This window comes from Thamnophis elegans, chromosome 2, assembly GCF_009769535.1.
Source record: "Thamnophis elegans isolate rThaEle1 chromosome 2, rThaEle1.pri, whole genome shotgun sequence".
Classification (NCBI taxonomy): Eukaryota; Metazoa; Chordata; class Lepidosauria; order Squamata; family Colubridae; genus Thamnophis; species Thamnophis elegans.
Genome location: NC_045542.1, coordinates 19,753,777 through 19,777,112, shown reverse-complemented (window position 1 = coordinate 19,777,112; position 23,336 = coordinate 19,753,777). Strand labels below are relative to the sequence as shown.

The 23,336-nt window shown below is 39.9% G+C and overlaps 1 protein-coding gene across 1 annotated transcript in view; it reads left to right on the top strand.

Annotated features, from left to right (window-relative positions):
- Window positions 1–23,336, top strand: part of ESPL1 (extra spindle pole bodies like 1, separase) — a 51,088-nt gene that overhangs the window by 8,208 nt on the left and 19,544 nt on the right. The window contains exons 6-15 of the mRNA XM_032238986.1: window positions 2,732–2,862; window positions 4,566–4,759; window positions 6,359–6,601; window positions 7,234–7,378; window positions 8,895–9,051; window positions 13,194–13,333; window positions 15,864–15,998; window positions 16,718–16,837; window positions 18,659–18,830; window positions 21,766–21,894. Coding sequence (XP_032094877.1) covers window positions 2,732–2,862; window positions 4,566–4,759; window positions 6,359–6,601; window positions 7,234–7,378; window positions 8,895–9,051; window positions 13,194–13,333; window positions 15,864–15,998; window positions 16,718–16,837; window positions 18,659–18,830; window positions 21,766–21,894 — 1,566 coding nt within the window. The remainder of the gene's footprint in view (window positions 1–2,731; window positions 2,863–4,565; window positions 4,760–6,358; window positions 6,602–7,233; window positions 7,379–8,894; window positions 9,052–13,193; window positions 13,334–15,863; window positions 15,999–16,717; window positions 16,838–18,658; window positions 18,831–21,765; window positions 21,895–23,336) is intronic.

The following is a 23,336-nucleotide window of genomic DNA, read 5'->3' as shown; positions in this document are numbered from 1 at the left end:
ACATTTTTCTTCCAAGAAGCTTCTTCAGCTCTGACTGGATGGTAGGGAAGGATTTATACTCCTTGCAGACAGCTGGTCATTTGCATTGTTTTAGAGAGTTGTTAAGGCCACCTGGAGGTTTATCTGTGTCCTCAGGATCACCTGCATAGCTCAAATGGAACTGGTGAAAGGCCTGTGTTGTAGACTGGAGAAAGATGATGTTGTATCCCTCCCCTCTATTGAAAGAGGACTGTTCAAGTTTGACACAGATGGCCTTTTTGACCCCTTTCAATCCAGCAGACCTCTCTGTCCAAAATGTGGACTTTGCTGTCTTCAAGAGTAGCCTTTGTTTTTAAATGCAGATGGACTGCTGAATCTTGTTCTAATGGGTTTGTTCTCCTATGTTGTGCCATGTGTTTATGAAGTGCTTGTTTTGTTTCCCCAATGTATCTGATTGCACATGGCTCACTGCATTGTACTGCATGTTAGCTTTCATTTCCTCTGCTGATGAGGATATTAGAAAGGGTAGTGTTGTTTTCTTCTTCCCTTGTAAATTTTATTCCTTTGATGATGATATTGATTGTTTCTTGTGTCTTCTCTAGTTGTTAACATTTTTATTACTAAGAAGGTGTTGTTTACATACTGGATCCACTCTTTGGGCTGTATGTATGGGTGTGCTGTAGTTTTTAGATGCTTCATTACAGTTCCTGCCATGTGCCATGAGAGGTTTCCTCTGATTTACATACCATATTTTTTGGAGTATAAGATACAGCGTTTTTTCTCAAAAATGAGGCTGAAAATCTGGGTGTGTCATACACCAAATACAGCGTTTTTTGCCTCCCGAAGCCCTGCCCCTTCACTAAAATGGCTGTGCATACCCTTATGGAGGCTTTCAGACAACGCCTGGGGGCTGGGGACGGCAGAAATGAGCACAAAAGGGCAGTCCTCCCCCCCAGCCCCCAGCAGCACTCTATAAGCCTCCATAAGGCTATGCATGTAATTTTTTTGACAAAACCCGGGCTGTTTTTTGCTCATTTTTGCCCCACCCCACCCTCCAGGAGCACTCTGCAAGCCCCCCCATGGCTATTCATGCCTTTTGGGGGCGGGAAATGGGCCCACTTTTGTGGAAAATGGGACGTTTTGGGGAGGTTTGCAGAGTGCAAAAACTTTTTTTTCCGTTTTGGAAAGCTCTTTAACTGATTGATGAGAATTACATTGATCAAGTGCTGTGACAGCAGAAATACCTACCTATCTACTGTATTTATCTTTATCTCTATTTCTCTCTCTCTATCCCTCTACCTACCCACCTACCTACACACACACTCTCCCTCCCTCCCTCCTTACTGTATTTCTCTCTCTATCCCTTTATTTACCTATCTACCTACCTACCTACCTACCTACTCTGTCTCTTTCCCTACCTATCTACTGTATTTCTCTATTTCTATCCCTCTACCTACCTACCTACACACTCTCTCCCTACCTACCTACTGTATTTCTCTCTCTATTTCTCTCTCTCTATCCCTCTACCTACCAACCTACCTTTCTCTCTCTCCCTACCTATCTACTGTATTTCTCTCTCTTTATCCCTTTCTATTTCTCTTTATCCCTCTACCTATCTACCTACACACACACTCTATTTCTCTCTCTCTATCCCTTTATCTACCTACCTACCTACCTACCTACCTACCTACCTACTCTCTCTCTCTACTTACCTACCTACTGTATTTCTCTCTCTTTCTCTCCCTGTCTATCCCCCTATCTACCTACCTACTTTTTTAAAATTTGCCTCTTCAAAACCTTGGTGCATCTTATACTCTGAAAAATACAGTAATCACTTTTGGATGGCAGTTTAGATGGCCAAAATAGATCACCATTCTCAAGAGTGAATACAGGTAGTCCTTGACATGACCACAATTGAGCTCAAAATTTCTGCTGTTAAATGAGACATTTGTTGAGTGAATTTTGCTCCATTTTATGACCTACCTTGTCTCTGAATCACTGCAGTTGCTATGTCATTAACCCGCTGTTAAGTAAATCTGGCTTCCCCATTGACTTTGCTGGTCAGAAGGTCACAAAAAGTGATCATATGATCTTGGGACATGGCAACAGTCATAAATATGAACCAGTTGTCAAGCATATGAATTTTGATGACATGATCATGAGGATGCTGGAATGGTTCTAAGTGAAAATTGGTCATAAGTCACTTTTTTCAGTGCTGTTGTAACTTTGGATGGTCACTAAACAAACTGTTGTTAGTTGAGGACTACCTGTACAGATTACTTGATTTATTCATTTAGAAACTGCTTGAGATCTGTCACTTAGCATGATATATGAACTTTCTTAGAAAGAACAAATGTTGGTCGTCTTGTCTTGGTTAAATCAATATATTGCTTTCATACAAATCTTATTTTCACCCAGGGAACAGGAAACAATTATTTTTTGTTTAATGAGGTTTATTACAACATACAGTTTTTTTGAGGAAATACCAGCCAAAGCAGATTTATTAGTCACTAGCTCAATACCCGTGCTCCACTATGAAACTATGTGACGGGCTTGATAAATTGACACTTACAGCTTGAAAATTAATGATCGGCCTCTCGTATCCCCCTCTCTCCCTTAGCCTTGCCCCACAGAAGCCCCCCTTTTCCTATATACATACATACATACATAATATAATATAATATAATATAATATAATATAATATAATATAATATAATATATGGATGGCTTACAAATGTTTTTGTTCTTACAGCATATTGTGTATCCCGACTGGCCTATAGATTCTATTCTCATAAGATGTATGCAGAATCTAAGTCCACAATGGGGCAATTCTGCGGATGGCTTGTCAAAAAGGCTAAATGTACGGACTTGCCCACAGAAAAGGTAATTAAGTTTCCTTGTAGTCTGAATGAAGGCTATAACATGAGATGAATTATGAAATAAGTGTTGATTTGTTGTTTTTGAGACATACCTTTTCAGATGACAAAGGTCTTGAACCTACAATTTTACTAATGAAGTGAAGCCCAGGTTTCACTTCATTAGTAAAATGAAGTGAAACTTAGCGAAGGCCTTTGGCAAATCACACTTTTCTAGGCAGAACCTATGGATGTTTACTTTAAAATGTAAAAAAAAAAAATCCCCCTACTCCTCCCGTATTCCAAACAAATTCAAATTAATTTATTTAAAGAATTTTTAATTTTACCTTAAATATATAACTTTGGGTGGCTAACAAGCAAATGTTTTGCAACCATTCTTACTGAGGTTGCTAAGTGAATAATCACCGGTTGCTAAGCAAATCCAGCTTTCTCAATTGATTTCAGTTGTTGGAAGCTGGCAGAAGAGGTTACAAATTGCAATCACAGGATCACAACTGCAGTCAGTATAAATATGAATCAGATTCCATACAACGAAATTGTGATCATGTGATTGTGGAGGGTGGTGCAGCACTTGTAATTTTGAAGACCATCTATAAATCACTTTTTCTGAGGCTGTTGTAAACTTGGACTATTGTTAAATGAATGGTCGTACGTTGAGGACTACTGGTAAAAATGCTTCTAGGAGTCCTCTGATTATTTGCCAATTATAATCAATTTGGTTAGCCATATGCCTCTTCAACACAGCTAGTCCTCAACTTACGTATCAGGGTTCCAAGGAACACCCCACAATGGAGCCCAAAATTTCTGTTGCTAAGTGAGAAACTTTGCCCCATTTTATGATTTTTCTTGCCCCGTTTGTTAAACGAATCACTGCAATTAAGTTAGCATGGTTGTTAAGTGAATCTGGCTTCTCCATTGACTTTGCTTGTGAGAAGGTCATAAAAGGGGATCACGTGACCCCAGGACTCTGGAACTGTCATAAATATGAACCACTTGTCAAGCATCCAAATGTAAATCACGTGACCATAGGGTCATAAGTGCAAAATAGTCTTAAGTCACTTTTTTCAATGCGGTTGTAACTTTGAATGGTCACTAAGTGAACTGTTGTAAGTCAAGGACTATCTGTATACCGTCCATTACTTTCCTGAATAATTTCTTGATCTCATTTCCCTGCACCATGCAATTTTACAAAACTAATTTCATAGGTCTGCCATTACATTATACATATAATCTAGTCATTCTCTTCACCCTTACCTTTGGATTCCTCTACTTGCCTGGAATTCAGTGATTTAACTAATACGGTAGTATCGAAAGATCTTTTGGACAAGGCAGGAACTCTCCGACATGATTGCTTAAAATCTAATCAACAGAAAGAGCCTGAAATTCCTTAAGGGCTTCTTAATTTTTTATTCTTTTCAGTATGGTAAAACAATTTTTGTCATATTTTTAGTTATTTTGTTTTATTGGGTTTTTATGCACTGCTCAGAATCATATGAGATGGTCAGTTATGTAAATTGACCAAATAAACACATGTAAAAAATGGGATAACTACTTCTGCCTGACACTCTATTTGTTTCATTGAACTTTGAATTCCTAGAATAGCAAAAGCTTATAATTCACAGTTGTTTGATATGGGAGGAGCTTCTAAACTTCGGGACAGTTGGAGGAGTCTCCCTTTGTCACCCTGAATGTTTATCTTTCTCTTTCCAGCTAAACAACTGCTTTAAGCTGCAAGTAGAAAACTACAGGAAGCTGGGTCTGCTAGAAGAGGGTCTCCAAACTGTAGTCCTCTGGTTGGCTTCTCATCACAGCCAGATCACAGAACAGATGGGGGAGCCTGTTTGCTCCTGGGTCAAAGTCAAGATGGACGCCAATAAAAATGGAGCTGATAATTTGAGATTGAAGTAAGAAATGAATTGAAAATTGGGTCTCTTGTTCAAAACTGTCAACATAGGAATTGTTTCTATTTTTAAAAAATTAGGAATTGTTGTTTTTTTGTTTGTTTGTTTTCTGCCATCCTAGTAAAGTAGAAATAATGAGGCTGATGTTTCTCCTTGCCATTTAAAATTTTCTTCTGCAGGAAGAATCTGTGGTTTTCCTTTTTAAGAATTAAACATTTACTTTACGTTATTTTGTAATTTAATTTTTCACACTTCTCTGCCACCCATCTACCTCAAAGAGAGGGAGACTTTTTTACCATTCAAAATTGGCCATGAGATGTGTGCAAAATAGAACATACAATACGTTTTGTTTTCAAACCCAGAATAAATCGCTCTGTTTTGAAAGTTCAGCAGACCTTTTTCAAGTCCTTTATGTTTTCCTGAAATAAAACCAGGGAAGGTTTTGGTGGTTCCAGAGTCAAATCTTAAGAAAACGTAAGAGGGATCTTGGAGTGATTTTACAGGTCAAATAGGGCAAGGCTAATATGTGTTTCCCTTCCTCCTTTCAGCAGCTTCCAGTGTAACATATTCCACTGATTCAGCTGCTTCCTAATTTTCCCAGCATCTTCCCTCCATTGTCCCCCCTCAATTGCTGGCATTCCAACATGGTATATTAACTAGCTCCAAGTCTTCACACATCTATTCTTCCTTCCTCTCCCTCCCCCTTATTAGCCCTTGCTGCCACTTTCAATGTCCCAGCATCGTACAGCTGACTGGCCTGTACCCATAATTTTATCACTGCTGCCCCATCTCACTTCAATCACAATATCCTTGTCTCCCCCACCTTCTCTTTTTCCTCATCCCCAAAAGCATTTCTGTCACAAATAATAGTTTTTTTGATCCAGAGTGTCATCAAAACATCCTTGTTTTGTTGTATGTATGAACCCCACACATTCAAAATATATATGCCCTCACTACCTGAAACTGATGTTCCATGTTTGGGATGTTTTGCATGTTTACAAGGGGTCATCCTCCTATTCAGGGCCTATCCAGAATAAGAGGGCTTCTATTCATGGAAATGCCATAAGACTGAGGAACTTGTGGTACTTGAAGGATCCCAGTTATCAGTGTCCTTTAGCACCGGCCATGCCAGTTGAGGCAAATGTGAGCTGTCAAGATAAATTTGGAAAGACTGTTGTTTGGTGCCTTAACCAGCCAGATGTTTTCTATGATGGATTGCTGTTTAATAAGGCTGCTTGGCTTTTTCAAGATCTACCAAGATTGGCTAGATGCTGCCATCTTCAGTGACTATAGGGGTTTTTTGGGGAGAGGGGGGAAACGACCCTAAAAAAAGCTGATACTGAAAAATATCAATTTTAAAGCACTCTCTTGAAGAAGATAACTTGCATCTTAAAAATGCTGTTATATAAAAAAAGTTCATTAAAAAATCCAAACACAATTTTTTTTTTACAGTGAAACAAGTATCTCTGCCCATTTACATGAAATGAAGCCCTCAAAATACTGTACAAAGCATGGTGTGACACTATGGTTGATAGAAGCTGCATGTCTTTGTTTTACGTCTTTCTAATTTCTATTCTTGTTTGCCTTCTATATTGATTACAGAACTCTGAAGGAAGGTCTTGAAGAGTATCACTTAGAAGACGAGATCCTTGTGAAAGTGCTGTTGGAGGAACTGAAGGCATACAAAGCTGTGCGAGTTGACACTGGCCAAGAGCGCTTCAATGTGATCTGTGACCTCCTAGATATATGTTCAGAAGGCAGCCGATGGGTCCATGAAAGAGCTTTTATCCTGGTAGAATTGGCACAGGTGCTGTGCTATCATGATTATAGTGAGCAGACAGAATGGTGAGTATGTATTTAGTAAAATTTGATGATAGCTGTATGATTTACCTCAAGTCCTACTTTGGACACCGCTCCATTGAAGTGATGCTCAGTATTAAAAAAAGAACTTGGAGTGGAAAATGCAGAGCTGCAGTGTCTTGTTTCTAGTATCCTGATTTCCTTCCCTTGGTTTTGTCTTTTCACTGGTTTGAGAGTAGACATTACAGTGGAGAGCTGGAGATGAGTTGCGAGAGAGTCAACCTTGCTTGCTAACAAAGCTTGCTGGCTGATGCTACAAAACTGATGTATGTAAGGATCAATTGCTACTTCAAAAATACTAATACTAATAATTAGGGTACTGGACCTTTGTATATTTTAGGTGCTGCTGTTGCCATGCTTTCTGATTAAAGTACTTGTGTCTCTTATGAAAAAAAGGGAAGGATCTTATCAGTTATTTATACATGGATTGGATGCACTTAGATAGAATAATCTAGAACTGGTGAGAATGCTGGCTGAATTAACTAGAAATGAATAAGCAATCTTCTGACCATATCATTTATGTTTTCTGAGCATATGAGAACACAGTTACAAAAAGAATTCTCAGCAATTGTCTGTAATCATGACTGAAATGATTGTTTAGGTCTTCTCTCTTGCAGTTCTGCTCTGGACTCTATAAATGAAGCCCTGAGGTTGTTAGAATATGTGCCAAAGACTCCACAGAATGATGAACAGCTTCAGGATGATAAGGCCCAGGCTTTACTTTGGCTTTATATCTGCACAGTTGAGGACAAAATGCATGAGGTATGTGTCTTAAAGCAAAATAGCACAAAACTCAGCCAACTAAATTCTGGTTTGTGTATATTCTATACTCCAGAGAGCAGGGGGACTAAAACAAGTAAGAAAGCCACTGGAAGGAACATAATCTTAGCTTATTTTAATTAAAAATGAGAAAAGTATGCAGAAATATTTATTTCACTATATTCCTAGTATTAAATGACATTATAATTTAAGGTTATCTGAAAATGTACCAATCCGGTATAGAATATATAATAGGAAGCAAGGAGAATCTTTTAGAAGTAACTACAGTGACTTAGTAGCCGTTCAAAGTTTCCCAGTTACTTATGACCTGGTATGATCTTTCTAGTTCTGATCACCACCACCCCAACAATAATGTGATTATAGTTTGTGTGCATGACAACTAGCCTGCATTCATCACCATTTGCAGTGTCCTGCGATCATATGACCACAATTTGTAGCAACCCTCCACCCCCCACCCACCCTGAGACTGGCTTTTCCTTCTAGTTTCTGGCAAAAAATGCCCATTGGTTAAAAGGATTTGCTTAACAACCGCAGTGTTTGTTTAATGACTGCAGCATTCACTGAATGCCCTCTGCAAAAAAGACTATTAAAATTGGGCAATGACCTGCCTAACGTAAAGCATGATTTATGAATGACCCTAATTCTGGGCTCAATTACGGTCGTTAAGTCGAGGATTATCAGTATACAAAATCATAAAGCGAACAGTCCAGTGAGAATAAACTGAAGACATTTAAAGGCTTGGCAACCTATGTGGATTGACTAGCTTTCAAACTAGCACTGTTCTCCAAGGATTCCAGCAAAGGTGTTTCACATCATTTCTTAGCCTTCCAACATTTGGAAATGTTGATTACAATAATGTGCATGCTCCTTGCTTGAGGTATACACTGTCCCAGAGGTGTTTTCCATCTTCTTTAAACATTGAACTGTTTCAATGGACTGGTCAATGTAAAAATTTGTTGCCGAAATACAAAGTCATATATAATAATGATGTGGTCTAAAAGTTTGTTAAAGGATGAAAAGAAGCACTTGGGTGTAGTGGGTTCAGGTGCTGGCCTAGAAAGCAGAAGACTGGGATCCTATGGCATCTGCTATTGCAGGTTCTTTGGAAGGACTCAATAGGTATATAAAAACATCTGGCTGACTGTGTGACCAAACATAACAATAACTACCATCATCAAAAGGAGAGTAATTGCCACATTGTTATTTTGTATGAATTTAAATGATATATCTCAAGAATTCATTTGCAGATGGTTACTTGGATTTAAAACAAGATCCCCGCTAGCATATAATATAATGCATCTTGCAGGAGGGGCTCAATGAAATCTCTGGTAGCTTTGAAGTTCTCTTATCCAAAATAGTGGCATCTGGGACATAGAGGAATGAGACAGAGAAAGCAAGAACACCTTATGGCTTACATACATGTCTGACTTACTTACATACCAAGTATCCTGTTTGCAATACTTGGTTGGTTTAATGTCAGTTCTTCTCTCTCAAACAGAGTATCAAGCAAGAGCAGAGAACCAGAAATACTCAGGGACAAAAAGACGTGGAAGTTCTTCAGAACTTTGAAACCAATGATCTCACTTATGAGGATAAATCCCACGATGACAAGTTCCTGTATCTTGGCATTGCATTTAATCTATCTGCAGATTCTGGTGAGGAGATTTATATTGCTATTGGATGAAGGGAACTGTTAAATTCAAAGATGAATTAGATTAAATAAAAAAGTAGTAAATAATAAGACTGGTAGAGTTCTTGTAATCCTGAACCCCACTGGGAATAAGCAGTAGACATGGGTCTTATTTGTGGAATTTTGCAGGGATAAGAGACAGGAGACATGTTTAGAAGATGTGATAATGCTTGTAGAAATGAGAGGATATTATTTTATTGCTAAGGCATTCTTTTTAATGTTTCAACATTCAACTTTCCTCTCCTTGGACTTCTTTACCAAATATAATTTTCCATTTTAGTTTAAAAACAATGTCATAAAGCAGGGGTGGCCAACCCCTGGTTCACGGCTCGGGACCCAGTCCATGGCCTGTTGGGAACCAGGCAAGCTGCGGGCAAGCACATGAAACCATCCCCTTATTGGTTTATCTGTTCAAAGTTAAAATAAGACATTATTTTGTAATAGTCTGGCAACCCTTTTTGGACTTTTTGCTGGTACCAGGAAATGAAAAGCTGATACTTTATGGATTTGTTTATAGATAAAGGATAAAATATTGAATCAAGAGATACCTGTTTAACTTTATAATAGCAATAGCACCTAGACTTTACAGTGCTTTACAGCCCTATCTAAGCGGTTTAGAGTCAGCATATTGCCCCCAACAATCTGGGTCCTCATTTTACCCACCTCGGAAGGATGGAAGGCTGAGTCAACCTTGAGCCGGTGACATTTGAACTGCTGAACTGCAGCTAGCAGTCAACTGAAGCAGCCTGAAGTTTTGCACTCTAACCACTGCACCACCTTGGCTCCCAAGGGATGAAGAGTTATTAAATTGTATATATTTGTTGTGATGAATATTAGAAGTCAGTTCTTTATAAATTTCTTTTTTCTTTTGTTTTTTTCTCTTTATTTATTTTTCTTTATCTCTTTCTTCTTCTTTTTTAGTTCTTTTTTCCATTCTCTTATTTCTCTAGTTTGTATAATTTTTACTACTGTAATTAAAACTCTTAAAAAATATATTAGAAAAACATTTTTCCATATCCAAACAGAGTTAAAATCAGTGATGCTTTTTAGATCATCTCAATCCAATATCATTCTGAACCTTTATAACTAAGCAAAATAGTTAATCTTGCTTGGAAATTTTCTACTGGAAACACTCAAATAGAAAAGGGGAACTCTAAGTCTAGGCTTCATAACCAACTTCTACCACTTTACACAATAAAACAAATATTTCTTAATTTCAGTTTCTGTTCTTTGTAGGAGCTTTTTTGTTGGAAAGTATTAAAAACAAATGAGCATAATCTAAAAGCATGCAGTGTGTAGCAACAATAACAATAAACACAACCTTTTTTTTTAAAGAAAGGGTGTTTCATAATGCAGATTCAGGCTTTGCCAAGGAGCAACATTCCATGTCATGATTAAGAAGTACATTGTTTCAATTGTTAACCCTGTTACCTTACACAAGGGTAGTAAAGGAGAGTTTCTTACTACCTCAATGTTTTTATCCATATGGGAGGCAACAGGCTGGAAAAAAACCAAAATAACTGAATTTCAAGCTGTGCAGAGTGGGCATATGTATTGTTTGCCTGTGTCTCGCAGCTGAGGTTATTAGGCAAATGGCTTCAGCAGCTCTGTGCTGCTCAGGGAATGATTTTACCCGTTCTTTCTCAGGTTTCTTAGCTCCTGAGAAAGACAAAGGTTAGGGTTGGGTCTGGCTATTTGTAGAAATGCACATACAGGCAATCCTTGATTTATGACCACATGCAGTCCAACATTTCTGCTGTGAGACATTTGTTAAGTGAATTTTATTCCATTTTAGGACCTTTCTTACCTTAATTGTCAAGCGAATCACTATAGTTGATAAGTTAGTATCCCAGTTCTAAAAGGAACCCAGCTTTTCCCATTGACTTTGCTTGTCAGAAGGTCGCAAAAAGAGGATCACCTGACCTTGGGACACAGAAACAATCAAAAATATGAGTCAGTTGCCAAGCATCTGAATTTTGATCACATGATCAAAAGGATGCTTTCATAACTGAAAAATGGCCATAAGTCACTTTTTTTCAGTGCTGTTGTAACTTTGAACGGTCACTAAACATTGTAAATCACTGACGATCTGTATTCTGGCAGTTCACCAGTGGTGGCGTATGGGAGCCCCTGGTACTGTCCCGGTACGGTGCTCCGGAGGGCCTGCCCACACTCACCCATATTTGAGGTTTTCGGGGCTTACGTGCATGGAGCGTACGCCACCTGCGCGATGCTCCGCCGAGCAGCTAGAGCGTTGCAGGCATTAAGAACGCATGCGCATGCTGTGTGTGCGTGCATGAGCGCTGCACACGATCATGTGGTGGACACTCAGCCCCGTTGCACTGTGCCAGTTGCAACGGGATCTGGAACCCACCACTGGACTTCACCCAACATTACTTGATTAGCAAAAAGCAAATATAATTTTGCAATTGTTTCATGCTTTCCTGAAAAAGAGCCGAGGTGGCGCAGTGGTTAAATGCAGCACTGCAGGCTACTGCTAGATCAGCAGTTCAGCGGTTCAAATCTCACCGGCTCAGGGTTGACTCAGCCTTCCATCCTTCCGAGGTGGGTAAAATGAGGACCCGGATTGTTGGGGGCAATATGCTGACTCTCTGTAAACCGCTTAGAGAGGGCTGAAAGCCCTATGAAGCGGTATATAAGTCTACTGCTATTGCTATTTCCTCTCCTTAGACAACTTTACCAAAATTTGGTGATAGAATTGTAACAGATATCAGACCTGACTTGGTCTATTTCCAAACAACTTCTCTTCTGTTCAGATGGCACAAATCTTAGTAATAATATACATATATTTTTTTTAATATGATAATTCCATCTTCAATTAAACAGTGTGTCTTCCGGGTACAAATATCTTTGTAAAATGATAATCAAGATTTACAGCAATATTCATTAACTAATATTCATAAATTCTATAATATTAAAATGAAAATATTAAACATAATAATACTTTCCTCTCTTAACGTATTTCTTTATTTCACTCATCTTTTTATTTTGTTTCCATGTTTTTAACTTCTGTTTTTGTTATGTAACCATTGATAAAATTAGTCCCATGTCATATAGCAGTGATGGCGAACCTTTTTTGGCTCGTGTGCCATGGTGGGGGGAGCTCAGGGGGGGTCATGCTTGGACATGCCACACCCATAATGCAACACGCGACCCACACCCAGTGCGCATGCGTGCATGAGAGGCACTTCCCCACCATTTTTCCATGCTTTTTTGGCCCTCCCCAGGCTCCAGAGGCTTTATAGGAACCTGGGGAGGGTGAAAACAACCTCTCCCCCCCCTCCCAGAGGCATTCCGGAGGCTTCAGGGACCTTCAGGAGGCTTCCCTGAAGCCTCCGGAGGGCTAAAAAGGACCCTACGAGGAAACCGGAAGTCCATTCCCAAACTTCCTGTTTGCCCTTAGGGCCGTTGTTTTTTTTTTTGCGCTCCAGAGGCTTCAGGGAAGCTCCTGAAGCCTTCAGAGGGCCTCCGGGGGCGGGGGGGGGCTGTTTTCGCCCTCTCCAGGCTCCTATAAAACCTCTGGAGCCTAGGGAGGGCGAAAAATGGCTTTAAAAAAGGCTGAACTCAGCTGGCTAGCGTGCGCATGTGTGTTGGCCAGCTGACAGGGCAACGCCTTGCGTGCCCTGACAAATGGCTCCGCGTGCCACAGGTTCGCCATCCCGGTCATATAGTATTCAGTTTGTTCTTTCTCTAATTGCTATTCATTTCTGCACATTCTAATATTTTCCTGATCACATCGTCAACTGTGGGGATCTCTTCACTTTTCCAATTTTGTGCAAATACAATTCTAGCTGCAGTTAATATAGGGTTAATTAAATATGTATGCCCCTTACTATATTTTTCGGGTAAAATCCCCAACAAGAATATTTCTGGCTTTAAATCAATATGCTGCTTTATCACTTTTTATCATTTTTTCCAGTCATGTATGTATTTTTGTCCAATTTTTTTTTTTGCTTTTGAGCAGTAATAATATACTTTTGATGATGGACTGAGCCTATTCTGCCTATGCTGAAGGGTAGAATTGAGCTAAAATATTCCTATTAAATTTGTAATCTGTCTTTGCCTAAACCTTTGCTTTCTTTCTAGTGCAATCCAGATGTTTGGACGATGCCCTTGCCTTATGGAAACAGCTCCTATCAAAAGGCAGGATCCCAGCTGTGCGGAGCATTGAGCAGACAGCAGCATCCCTGCATATCATGGCAGCTTTATACAGAATGATGGGAAAGGTATATTAAATGCTGGGAATTTCGTCTGGGAATTTTGTATAAATTGCTCCTTCAGCTTTCTTGAGGTTCACTCTTTTTTTTTTCCTTTCCTTTCTACTCCAACCCTCTCTTGCCTGTCTGGAATACAGGTAGTTCTCAACTTACAACCGCAATTAAGCCCAAAATTTATGGTGCAAAAATTTGTTAAGTGAGTTTTGACTCATTTTACAACTTTGGTCAGCACATTTGTTAAGTGAATCCCTGAAGTTTTTAAATTAGAAACACGGTGAATCTCGCTTTCCCATTGATTTTACTTGTCAGAAGGTCACAAAAATTAATCACATGGCCCCAAGACACTGCAACCATCATAAATATGAACCATTTGCCAGGCATCTGAATTTTGATCACATAACCATGGAGATGCCGCAACAATGATAAATGTGTAAAACGGTCACAAGTCACTTTTTTCAGTGCTGTTGTAAGTTCAAATGGTCACTAAGTGAACTGTTATAAATCTAGGTCTATCTGTACTTGGGTAATGCCTTGGGCCTCAGGAATTAGAGAAGATGAGAGGTGTCAACTGTTTATGCACCTCACAAATGTGATGCATCTTTTTTGCTCTTCTGACTACAAACTCTCTAACCCTAACCCCAACTCTCTTCCCAATCAGATTATAGGAGAAAAAGTGGTCTTCAACTTGTTGCTGCTTATAGTAATAAACAACCTGCTGTTTTGTTCTCAAGCACGCAGTGTTACCACATAGGTAGAAAATTTCCAAGCAAGATTAACTATTCCGCTTAGTTATAATAACTTAGAATGATCTTAGATTGAGCTGCTCTAAAACAGAGTTCCCCAATGTTTCCGGCTTTGTGGACCAGTGGGAGGGAGGAAAGAAGATGGTTCTGCATCAAGCAGTTGGCAAGCAGCGGTTTGCGCGAGCAATGTGGGCGTGCACCTGCTGATCACTTAAATAGAGTGTGCAATTAAGGATATGCGTGCACAGTTGAAGGACCTTTTCTGTGGCTCAGTTGCAAACCCCTCACGGCCCACAGGTTGGGGGCTCCCGCTCCAAAGAGCATCATTAATTTTAACCTTGACTGGCTATGAATCGCTAGTCTACTGAAGGAAGGGATGGAGCATCCCTCGCCTTGCACCATAGCTAGTGGGGAGAACAGTTGAAGCTCTGCAGGTTTCCCAAATGTATGCATGGTGGTGGAATTGTTAATGCTAGTTGCAAGAACGAATTCAAAATATACGAAGGAGTTTGGGGAAGTATATTAGCCATAGAATAAGCTTAAAGTACAGGTACTACTCATTTAAGCAACTCCAATTGGTTTTGGGGAAGTGGCTATTAAGCAACATGGTTGCAATGCCAATGTTACTCTCCAGCATGTGTTGTCAGGCATCAAAATTTGGGTATTAATGCAAATATTGGTGAGAAAATTATTATTTTTTATTTTTATTACCACTGTATTTGCAAACAAGGAGGTTGCTAAACAAGGACTACTTGTGGCTTTATTTGTGCATCCACCTGTACTTTTTTACCCACTGACTGTCATAAAAGGGTGCAAATTGGCAACGTGGCATCTCTAGATCGCTTCTCTTGATCCCCAAGCTTTTTAAAATAAAAATGTTTTGTATCTCTGTAGCATTTTATGATTTTTTTTTGAGATTGTAGTCTGTCAGTATATTCATGTTTTTAAAAAACACAGTAGAAACATTAGTCATAAAGGTTTTAAAATGAGTAGCAGATGCTTCTTAGAATCCTGACTTTCTAGTTTCTTGCCGCTGTTCCTTTTTCTTACAGTTCTGTAATTTTCAGCGCAGGAACAATAGAAAAAGTAGATGATGCAATTTTCCACCAAAACAAGCACTGTCCTATACTGTATACTTATTTTAAAATGGAACAGCTTTCCAAAACATTGAGTTGGCATTTTGAATGAATTCTTGCAAAGGAATAAAATATGATGTGCCATATGTAGGATAATTCTCTTTATTTCTGTTTCTATGTTTGAAAGTTTTTTTTTCAAATCAGAAAGAAAGCAAAGGAGATGGTCAGCTGGCGACCAATAGCTATGGTAACTTTATTTGGAAGATAATGGCCATAAAATTGTTAATAAAGTACTGTTTCAGTTTTTGTTCAGTTTCATTGAAATGAGAATCTCCAGCATTATACTTGTATGCTTTGCTTGTTTTGTCAGCTTAGGGACTGGCTGAATAGTAAAGCTTGCAACTTGAGTTTGTTTCCTGTTTAGGGAGAAATGGGAAGCATAGGTTATTTAAGTCCAGCAATAATTTCCAAACTGCAACTGGTTTGGTTTGGTTTGGTTTGGTTTAGCTTAGTTTAGTTTAGTTTCCTGTTTAAACAATGGGAACTTTTACTACAGTACCTCAGTTCTACAGGAATAGGTTTGGGCCATCAGATTTTTCCAGAATGTTATAACTGGTCATCTCTATTCTACATATTATATTACTATCCTCTACATTTCCTGCTTTACCCATCCCCTTATAGTTACATATTTAAATGTTTTGTTCTATTTTTATTTTGCAGCCGTTAGAGGCTATAGAGAGCTTCTTCCTCATAACAGCTCTTTCTGATGCACTTAAAGATTTTGTTGGGAAAACCAGTGCCTTGTGCCAAATAGTTAAGCTCCTGCTCCAACTGGAGTGCCCCAGTTATGCTGAGGTGAGTATGAAATGTAGTCACAACAGAAATATCCCAACAGACCGAGCATCACAATCTTGTATCTTTGTTTATAGCCCATTGTTAATGCTGTTAGTCCATTTAGGTCTGCCAATGCATATGGATTAAAACATATAAAGAACGGTTGCTGGAATTGAGTATGTCTAGTTTAATGAAAAGAAGGACTGAGGTGACATGATAGCAGTCTTCCAATATCTCCGAGGTTGGCACAAAGAAGAGGGAGTCAAACTATTCTCCAAAGCACCTGAAGGCAGGACAAGAAGCAATGGGTGGAAACTAATCAAGGAGAAAAGCAACCTAGAACTAAGAAGAAATTTCCTGACAAAACGATTAATTAGTGGAACAATAATTAAACAGTTGTGGCATCACGTTACTGTCATGTGATGTATCGCAACATTTTTGTCCGCGGAGTTGGGATGGGCGTGAGTTTGACACCCCTGATGTGGAGCGTGTTGCAGCATCACCTTTGCTTCTATTATATAAAGCTGCTCGAGAGGAAAAGTCTACCTTACATTCTAGAAGGGAAGGCATACGGAGGAACAGTCTCCTCCTTAAAAGATTTTTCACAACTTGAGAGTCTTTAGGCTGTTGAGATGAATTGCTGGTAGTCAAACATTAGCTACATTCTCTTATTAAATGCTATTGGGCTACCTGTTCTGAAAATGTCCTCCCCACCACCACTACCACCCATTTCTTTTTAGACACTCTTAAAGGAAGCTGAACTATGCCTGAAAAACGTGGATGGAAATAATAGCTCCTACTCGCTGATGAATCAAACACTGGCTGTGCTCCATAGCAAGCTGCATTTAGCAAACTGCAAGGTATTTGTGGTGGATTTCCTTTTATATGCATTGCTGATCTCCGGGATTAACAAGCTGGTATGCTAAAAAAAAACAAAAAAACTGTTGTTACAGGTGCCTTGGCCTTCATCTATGTTACATTTGGCCAGGGGTGAAATGCTCCCGGTTCGGCCGAACTGGTAGGGACGATTGTCCTTGGTTCGACGAACAGGTAGTAAAAAAAAGCTTCGGACAATCGCGGCTGTGAGCCACACAATCGTCGGACTCTCTTTATTTCACTTTTTAAAGCATTTTTACTACCTATTCACCTAAACCGGTAGTAAAAAAATGCTTTAAAAAGTGTGTGTGGGGGAGATGGGTCCAACAATTGCGTGAATCAGCTGTGAGCTGCGTGATTGTAGGAACCATTTTTAAAAAACCTTTTAAAGCATTTTTTTCCTGCCGGTTCGGGCAAACAGGGAGGAAAAATGCTTTAAAAAGTGGGGGGAGGGGGGAATGGTTCTGACAATTGCGCAAATCAGCTGTGAGCTGCGCAATCATCGGAACCATCTTTTTTTACTTTTTGAAGTATTTTTTCCTGTCTCACAGCTGAGCTGCACGATCATTAGACCCTCTATTTCACTTTTTAAAGCATTTTTTTCCTGCCTATTCACCCGAATCAGCATGAAAAATTGCTTTAAAAAGTGGCCGGAGGAAAGCTTCCACCGATCGCAAAGCTCACAGCGTTTTTTGCTTGCCTATTTGGGCGAATAGGCAGGAAAAAATTGCTTTAAAAAGTTGGCCAAGCCCACCCAGTCACCTGACTTCCCACCAAGCCATGCCCACAGAACCGGTGGGCAAAAAAAAATAGATTTCACCACTGGATCTAGCCCTCTAGATTGGCTGAGTTCAGCTGCTAGTCAGGCTGGGCTTTGATTCTAGCTGTATCTAGTATGACATATACCAGAAAGCAACAGGATATCCTGCTTCTGTAGAGTCACAAAAGGAGACTGTTGTAATAGTTACCATTCTATGCCTAGATACTACTTCTTCAGCTGTGCTTATTTGTTGAAATGGCAAGGAGATTCGCCATAGCTAGATTACAACTGGTAATTGAGATATACAATACCCAATTGAGTATCTATACAATGAATAGCAGTGGCACCTTCCATACCTAGAATGACCATAACTGTACCACAAATGATGCACCCTGTCCCTACAGATGCTACCGAACTACCTCCAAGTAGCTTGATCAGTGATGAGCGATAGTTGGAATTTTTGTGCAGTATCAACTGGAAATCATTTTTTTAAAGTTATTCTTGAGGGCTGTGCAGCAATCATTGTAGTCTGTATTGATAAATTTAGTCTTAACTGTTAGTAAATCTTGTTAGCATTTTCACAGTCATGTTACTCTTATTTTTAACATTTTATTTTTTAGAAAGATTGTTGGCATACTTTTGTGAAAAGATTATTAAAAACATTTTCAAGCTAGCAATGAGATATAAGGCCTTCCTCTTGAACAACAAGAACTGTGATTAACTAGATGATAAAACTGGTGTAGAGGGAGGCATGTGGCTTAGAAAAATAAGAAATCAGTCTCTTTGGCACCCTGAGCTTGGCACTTCAAAGGCCTCAAGTGACCAACTTTCTGGGAAGCAAACTACTGTAGAAAGCAAGAAATCGACTTCCTTAATTTATTCAATCTATTAACAAATATGCAGTTTGTGATTCTCAAGAAATTTCTTTTAGCAAATCATTTACCATCTGAAACATGAATGGCTGAAAACGGCTAGCTGATTTCCAGAATGGAGAACAGTTTTCTTAGAAATTGAGGTTTCTTCCTCTTTTTCTATTTATGAACAGATTGAAGAAGGCCTCAGTCTGTTGGTAGAAATCCTTCAAAATCCAGCTTTGCAAAGATCTTCTAAGGTCTGGTATCTGCTGCGAGCCAGTGCTCTCCAGCTAACTGCTGCTTATCTTATCCTACCTTCTTCCACTCTCCCACTGACACTCAGGCAGAAGCTCTCTGTTCAAGGTGAGTGTGAAAAAAAATCTGTGTTTCCCCTCTTCTTTCATGTGCAATATGCTTCCTACCATAGGTAGAGAACCGGAAGGACACTATAAAATGGCAGCACAATCGGTTCATGCAGGAAGTTTGGTAATGGTTTTTAAGATCCTCAACTGGTCCAGAAACTGACTTTCAAACCTTAGAGCGTAGGGAGAAAAAAAAAAAGCAGAATTAAAAATAACTGTTCTACGTTCTTAGAGCAGGTGCACTGGTAGCATTTGTGGCCATTTGGAGAGTCCATCTTACAGGGAAAGATGGGTGGTTAAAGAATAAGAAATACAGGTGAAACTCGAAAAATTAGAATATTGTGCAAAAGTTCATTTATTTCAGTAATGCAACTTAAAAGGTGAAACTGATATATGAGATAGACTTATTACATGCAAAGCAAGATAGTTCAAGCCGTGATTTGTCATAATTGTGATGATTATGGCTTACAGCTCATGAAAACCCCAAATCCACAATTTCAGAAAATTAGAATATTGTGAAAAGGTGCAATATTCTAGGCACAAAGTGTCCCACTAATCAGCTAATTAAGCCATAACACCTGCAAAGGGTTCCTGAGCCTTTAAATGGTCTCTCAGTCTGGTTCAGTAGGAATCACAATCATGGGAAAGACTGCCGACCTGACAGTTGTGCAGAAAACCATCATTGACACCTTCCATAAGGAGGGAAAGCCTCAAAAGGTAATTGCAAAAGAAGTTGGATGTTCCCAAAATGCTGTATCAAAGCACATTAATAGAAAGTTATGTAAAAGGAAAAGTGTGGAAGAAAAAGGTGCACAAGCAGCAGGGATGACCACAGCCTGGAGAGGATTGTCAGGAAAAGGCTATTCAACAGTGTTGGGGACTTTCACAAGGAATGGACTGAGGCTGGAGTCAGTGCATCAAGAGCCACCACACACAGACTGATCCTGGACATGGGCTTCAAATGTCCTCTTGTCAAGCCGCTCCTGAACAACAAACAACGTCAGAAGCATCTTACCTGGGCTAAAGAAAAACAGACCTAGTCTGTTGCTCAGTGGTCCAAAGTCTTCTTTTCTGATGAGAGCAACTTTTGCATCTCATTTGGAAACCAAGGACACAGAGTATGAAGGAAGAATGGGGAGGCACACACTGCAAGATGCTTGAAGTCCAGTGTAAAGTTTCCACAATCTGTGTTGATTTGGGGAGCCATGTCATCTGCTCGTGTTGGTCCACTGTGCTTCATTAAGTCCAGGATCAACGTAGCCGTCTACCAGGAGATTTTGGAGCACTTCATGCTTCCTTCCGCATACGAACTTTATGGGGATGCTGACTTCATTTTCCAGCAGGACTTGGCACCTGCCCATACTGCCAAAAGCACCAAAACCTGGTTCAATGACCATGGATTACTGTGATTGGCCAGCAAACTCGCCTGACCTGAACCCATAGAGAATCTATGGGGCACTGCCAAGAGAAAGAAGAGAGACGTGAGACCGAACAATGCAGAAAAGCTGAAGGCCGCTATTGAAGCATCCTGGTCTTCCATAACACCTCAACAGTGCCACAGGCTGATAGCTTCCATGCCACGCCACATTGAGGCAGTAATTACTGCAAAAGGGGCCCAAGCCAAGTACTGAGTACATATGCATGCTTATACTTTTCAGAGGTCCGATATTGTTCTATGTCCAGTCCTTGTTTTATTGATTGCATGTAATATTCTAATTTTCTGAGATTGTGGATTTGGGGTTTTCATGAGCTGTAAGCCATAATCATCACAATTATGGCAAATCATGGCTTGAACTATCTTGCTTTGCATGTAATGAGTCTATCTCATATATTCGTTTATTTGTTTCACCTTTTAAGTTGCATTACTGAAATAAATGAACTTTTGCACGATATTCTAATTTTTCGAGTTTCACCTGCAGGTCTTGCCTCCTGGAAGCTTTCAGCCCCCATTGTCATCCATAAAATGGTGAAAATGGGGTATTTGAGAAGGAGTTTATAAATCATTTCATTCTTCCCTTTAAAATCCCCCCCCATATGCCATGCTTATGAAATGCTTCACTATTTCATTATATGGCCTTTTTTGATCCTCAGAAGGTTGGAAAACTATGGAATGGTAGATTTACCACTATGAAAACCAGCTTACTGCTTAAATGTGCAATCTTGAAAAATATTGTAGGTTGCATTCTTGTGACTAAGGTTTGGTGTGGATTTCATATGGCCCTGTAGACAGTGTTGTACAGACCATCATGTTATCTTAAGGCAGACACATTGCAGGAACTGGGTATGTCTAGTTTAATGAAAAGAAGGTCTAGGGGTGACATGATAACAGTGTTCCAATATCTCAGGGGTTGCCACAAAGAAGAGGGAGTCAAACTATTCTCCAAGGAACCTGAAGACAGGACAAGAAGCAATGGGTGGAAACTAATCAAGGAGAGAAGCAACTTAGAACTGAGGAGAAATTTCCTGACAGTTAGAACAATTAATCAGTGGAACAGCTTGCCTCCAGAAGTTGTGAATGCTCCAACACTGGAAGTTTTTAAAGAAGATGTTGGACAGCCATTTGTCTGAAGTGGTGTAGGGTTTCCTGCCTAGGCAAGGGGTTGGACTAGAAGACCTCCAAGGTCCCTTCCAACTCTGTTATTCTGTTTCCAAAATATAAAATATAAATTAAATAAGTTACTAAAAGGAAGGATAGTATTGTGAGATCTTGTTTAAGACAAGACGCAATTTAAGTTGCGTTCTTAATTTTGGTCCATGGTCCCCCTGCCGCTATGGTCCCAAGCCACTTGGGATGGATAGTTTTCAGCAATACCTGTAACACACTCCTCAGAAATAACAACAACACAGAGATCCCATTACATGGATTTCTTGAGGAAAGAATTTCTCAAAGCCAAGGTGTTTAAAGAGTATAATATTTATTCTCTTCTACTGTGCAGGATGGAAGACGCCTGAAATGGCTCTAAGTGATGCACACAGGCTGTACCGTAGCATCCTCTTGAACTTTTCGCTCATTACCAGCGACGCATCAACAAAAGAGTCTCTTGAGCATCCATTTATAGACCATGGTAAATTATTATTGTTTTTCTATGTGTACTAAGAACTCTCGCTATGGCTAAAAGCCTGTGATCTTGAAGCTATTAGCTGTCCATGGCCTAATTAAATTTGCCTAGTACAGCAATGATGAATCTTTTTTTGCTCACGTGCCATAAGGGGGAAGGAGCGCAGGGGGGTCGTGTGCGGGCATGCCACACCCATAATGCAATGTGCGACCCCCCCAGTATGCATGCATGCATGCATGAGAGGCGCGACCCCCCATTTTTCCATGCTTTTCCCACCCTCCCCAGGCTCCAGAGACTTTATAGGAGCCTGGGGAAGGCGAAAACAGCCTCTCCCCCCGCCCCCGAGGCTCTCCGGAAGTTTCAGGGAAGCCTCCTGAAGGTCCCTGAAGCCCCTGGAGGGCTTAAACCGACCCTACGAGCAAACCGGAAGTCCGTTCCTGAACTTCCTGTTTGTCCATAGGGCCGGTGTTTTGCACTCCGGAGGCTTCAGGGAAGCTCCTGAAGCCTCTGGAGGGCCTCGGGGTGGGGGGAGGCTCTTTTCACCCTCCCCAGGCTCCTATAAAGCCTCTGGAGCCTGGGGAGGGCGAAAAATGGCTTTAAAAAAGGCTGAACTCAGCTGGAGCACATGCGCGTTGGCCAGCTGACAGGGCAATGCCTCACATGCCCTGACAAATGGCTCCGCGTGCTACCTGTGGCACTCGTGCCATAGGTTCGCCATCCTGGCCTAGAATAAAGACTGGAAAAAAAATATTTTTGTGTACTGTGTGAAAGTTAGGCAATTCCTTAGTGATGAAATTTACATCTAAGAATTTAAAGAAAGGGTCAACACAATCACATTACTTGCTTCTTTGTTTTCTTGGTCTATGTGCTCTACTAAGTTTGCGTATTAGGCTTAAGAATATGTGGATAATGCTCACATAATTTTTAGAAATCTGAAAAGTCATTGTGAAAAATCAAGGCACGACTATGTTCCAAAGCAGCCTACTCTGTTTCACATTTAACTATGATTATTTTATATGTAGTGATTGCCTTGTATGTCTATTTTGGTTAAACCAATAATTTTAACAATTATTGGGTAAACTTAACATTTAGGGAAAAATAAATATCAGAGTAGGTTTGGAGACGATGCAAAATGAGAAGGATTGCACATATCCAGGCAACTATTTCCTCTTTTTTTCCCTAGCTTTGGGGAAAGTTTTGGTGGTTTTGGAGTTTCATTTAGTACTGTATGTTAACCTATTTATAAAGTAGGTACCATAATTATAACACATTTTGGCTTCAAAATGGCATGAACAACAAATTTATGATCATGATTGGAAGAGACTTAATGGGATCTCAAAATGGATATTATGTGGCCCACCTGTGAGCCAAGTACAATTTTGCTCATGTCCCAGAATGCTTTATATGTTTCACCAACCAAACCATTTAATATCTCAGCTTATGCTCAT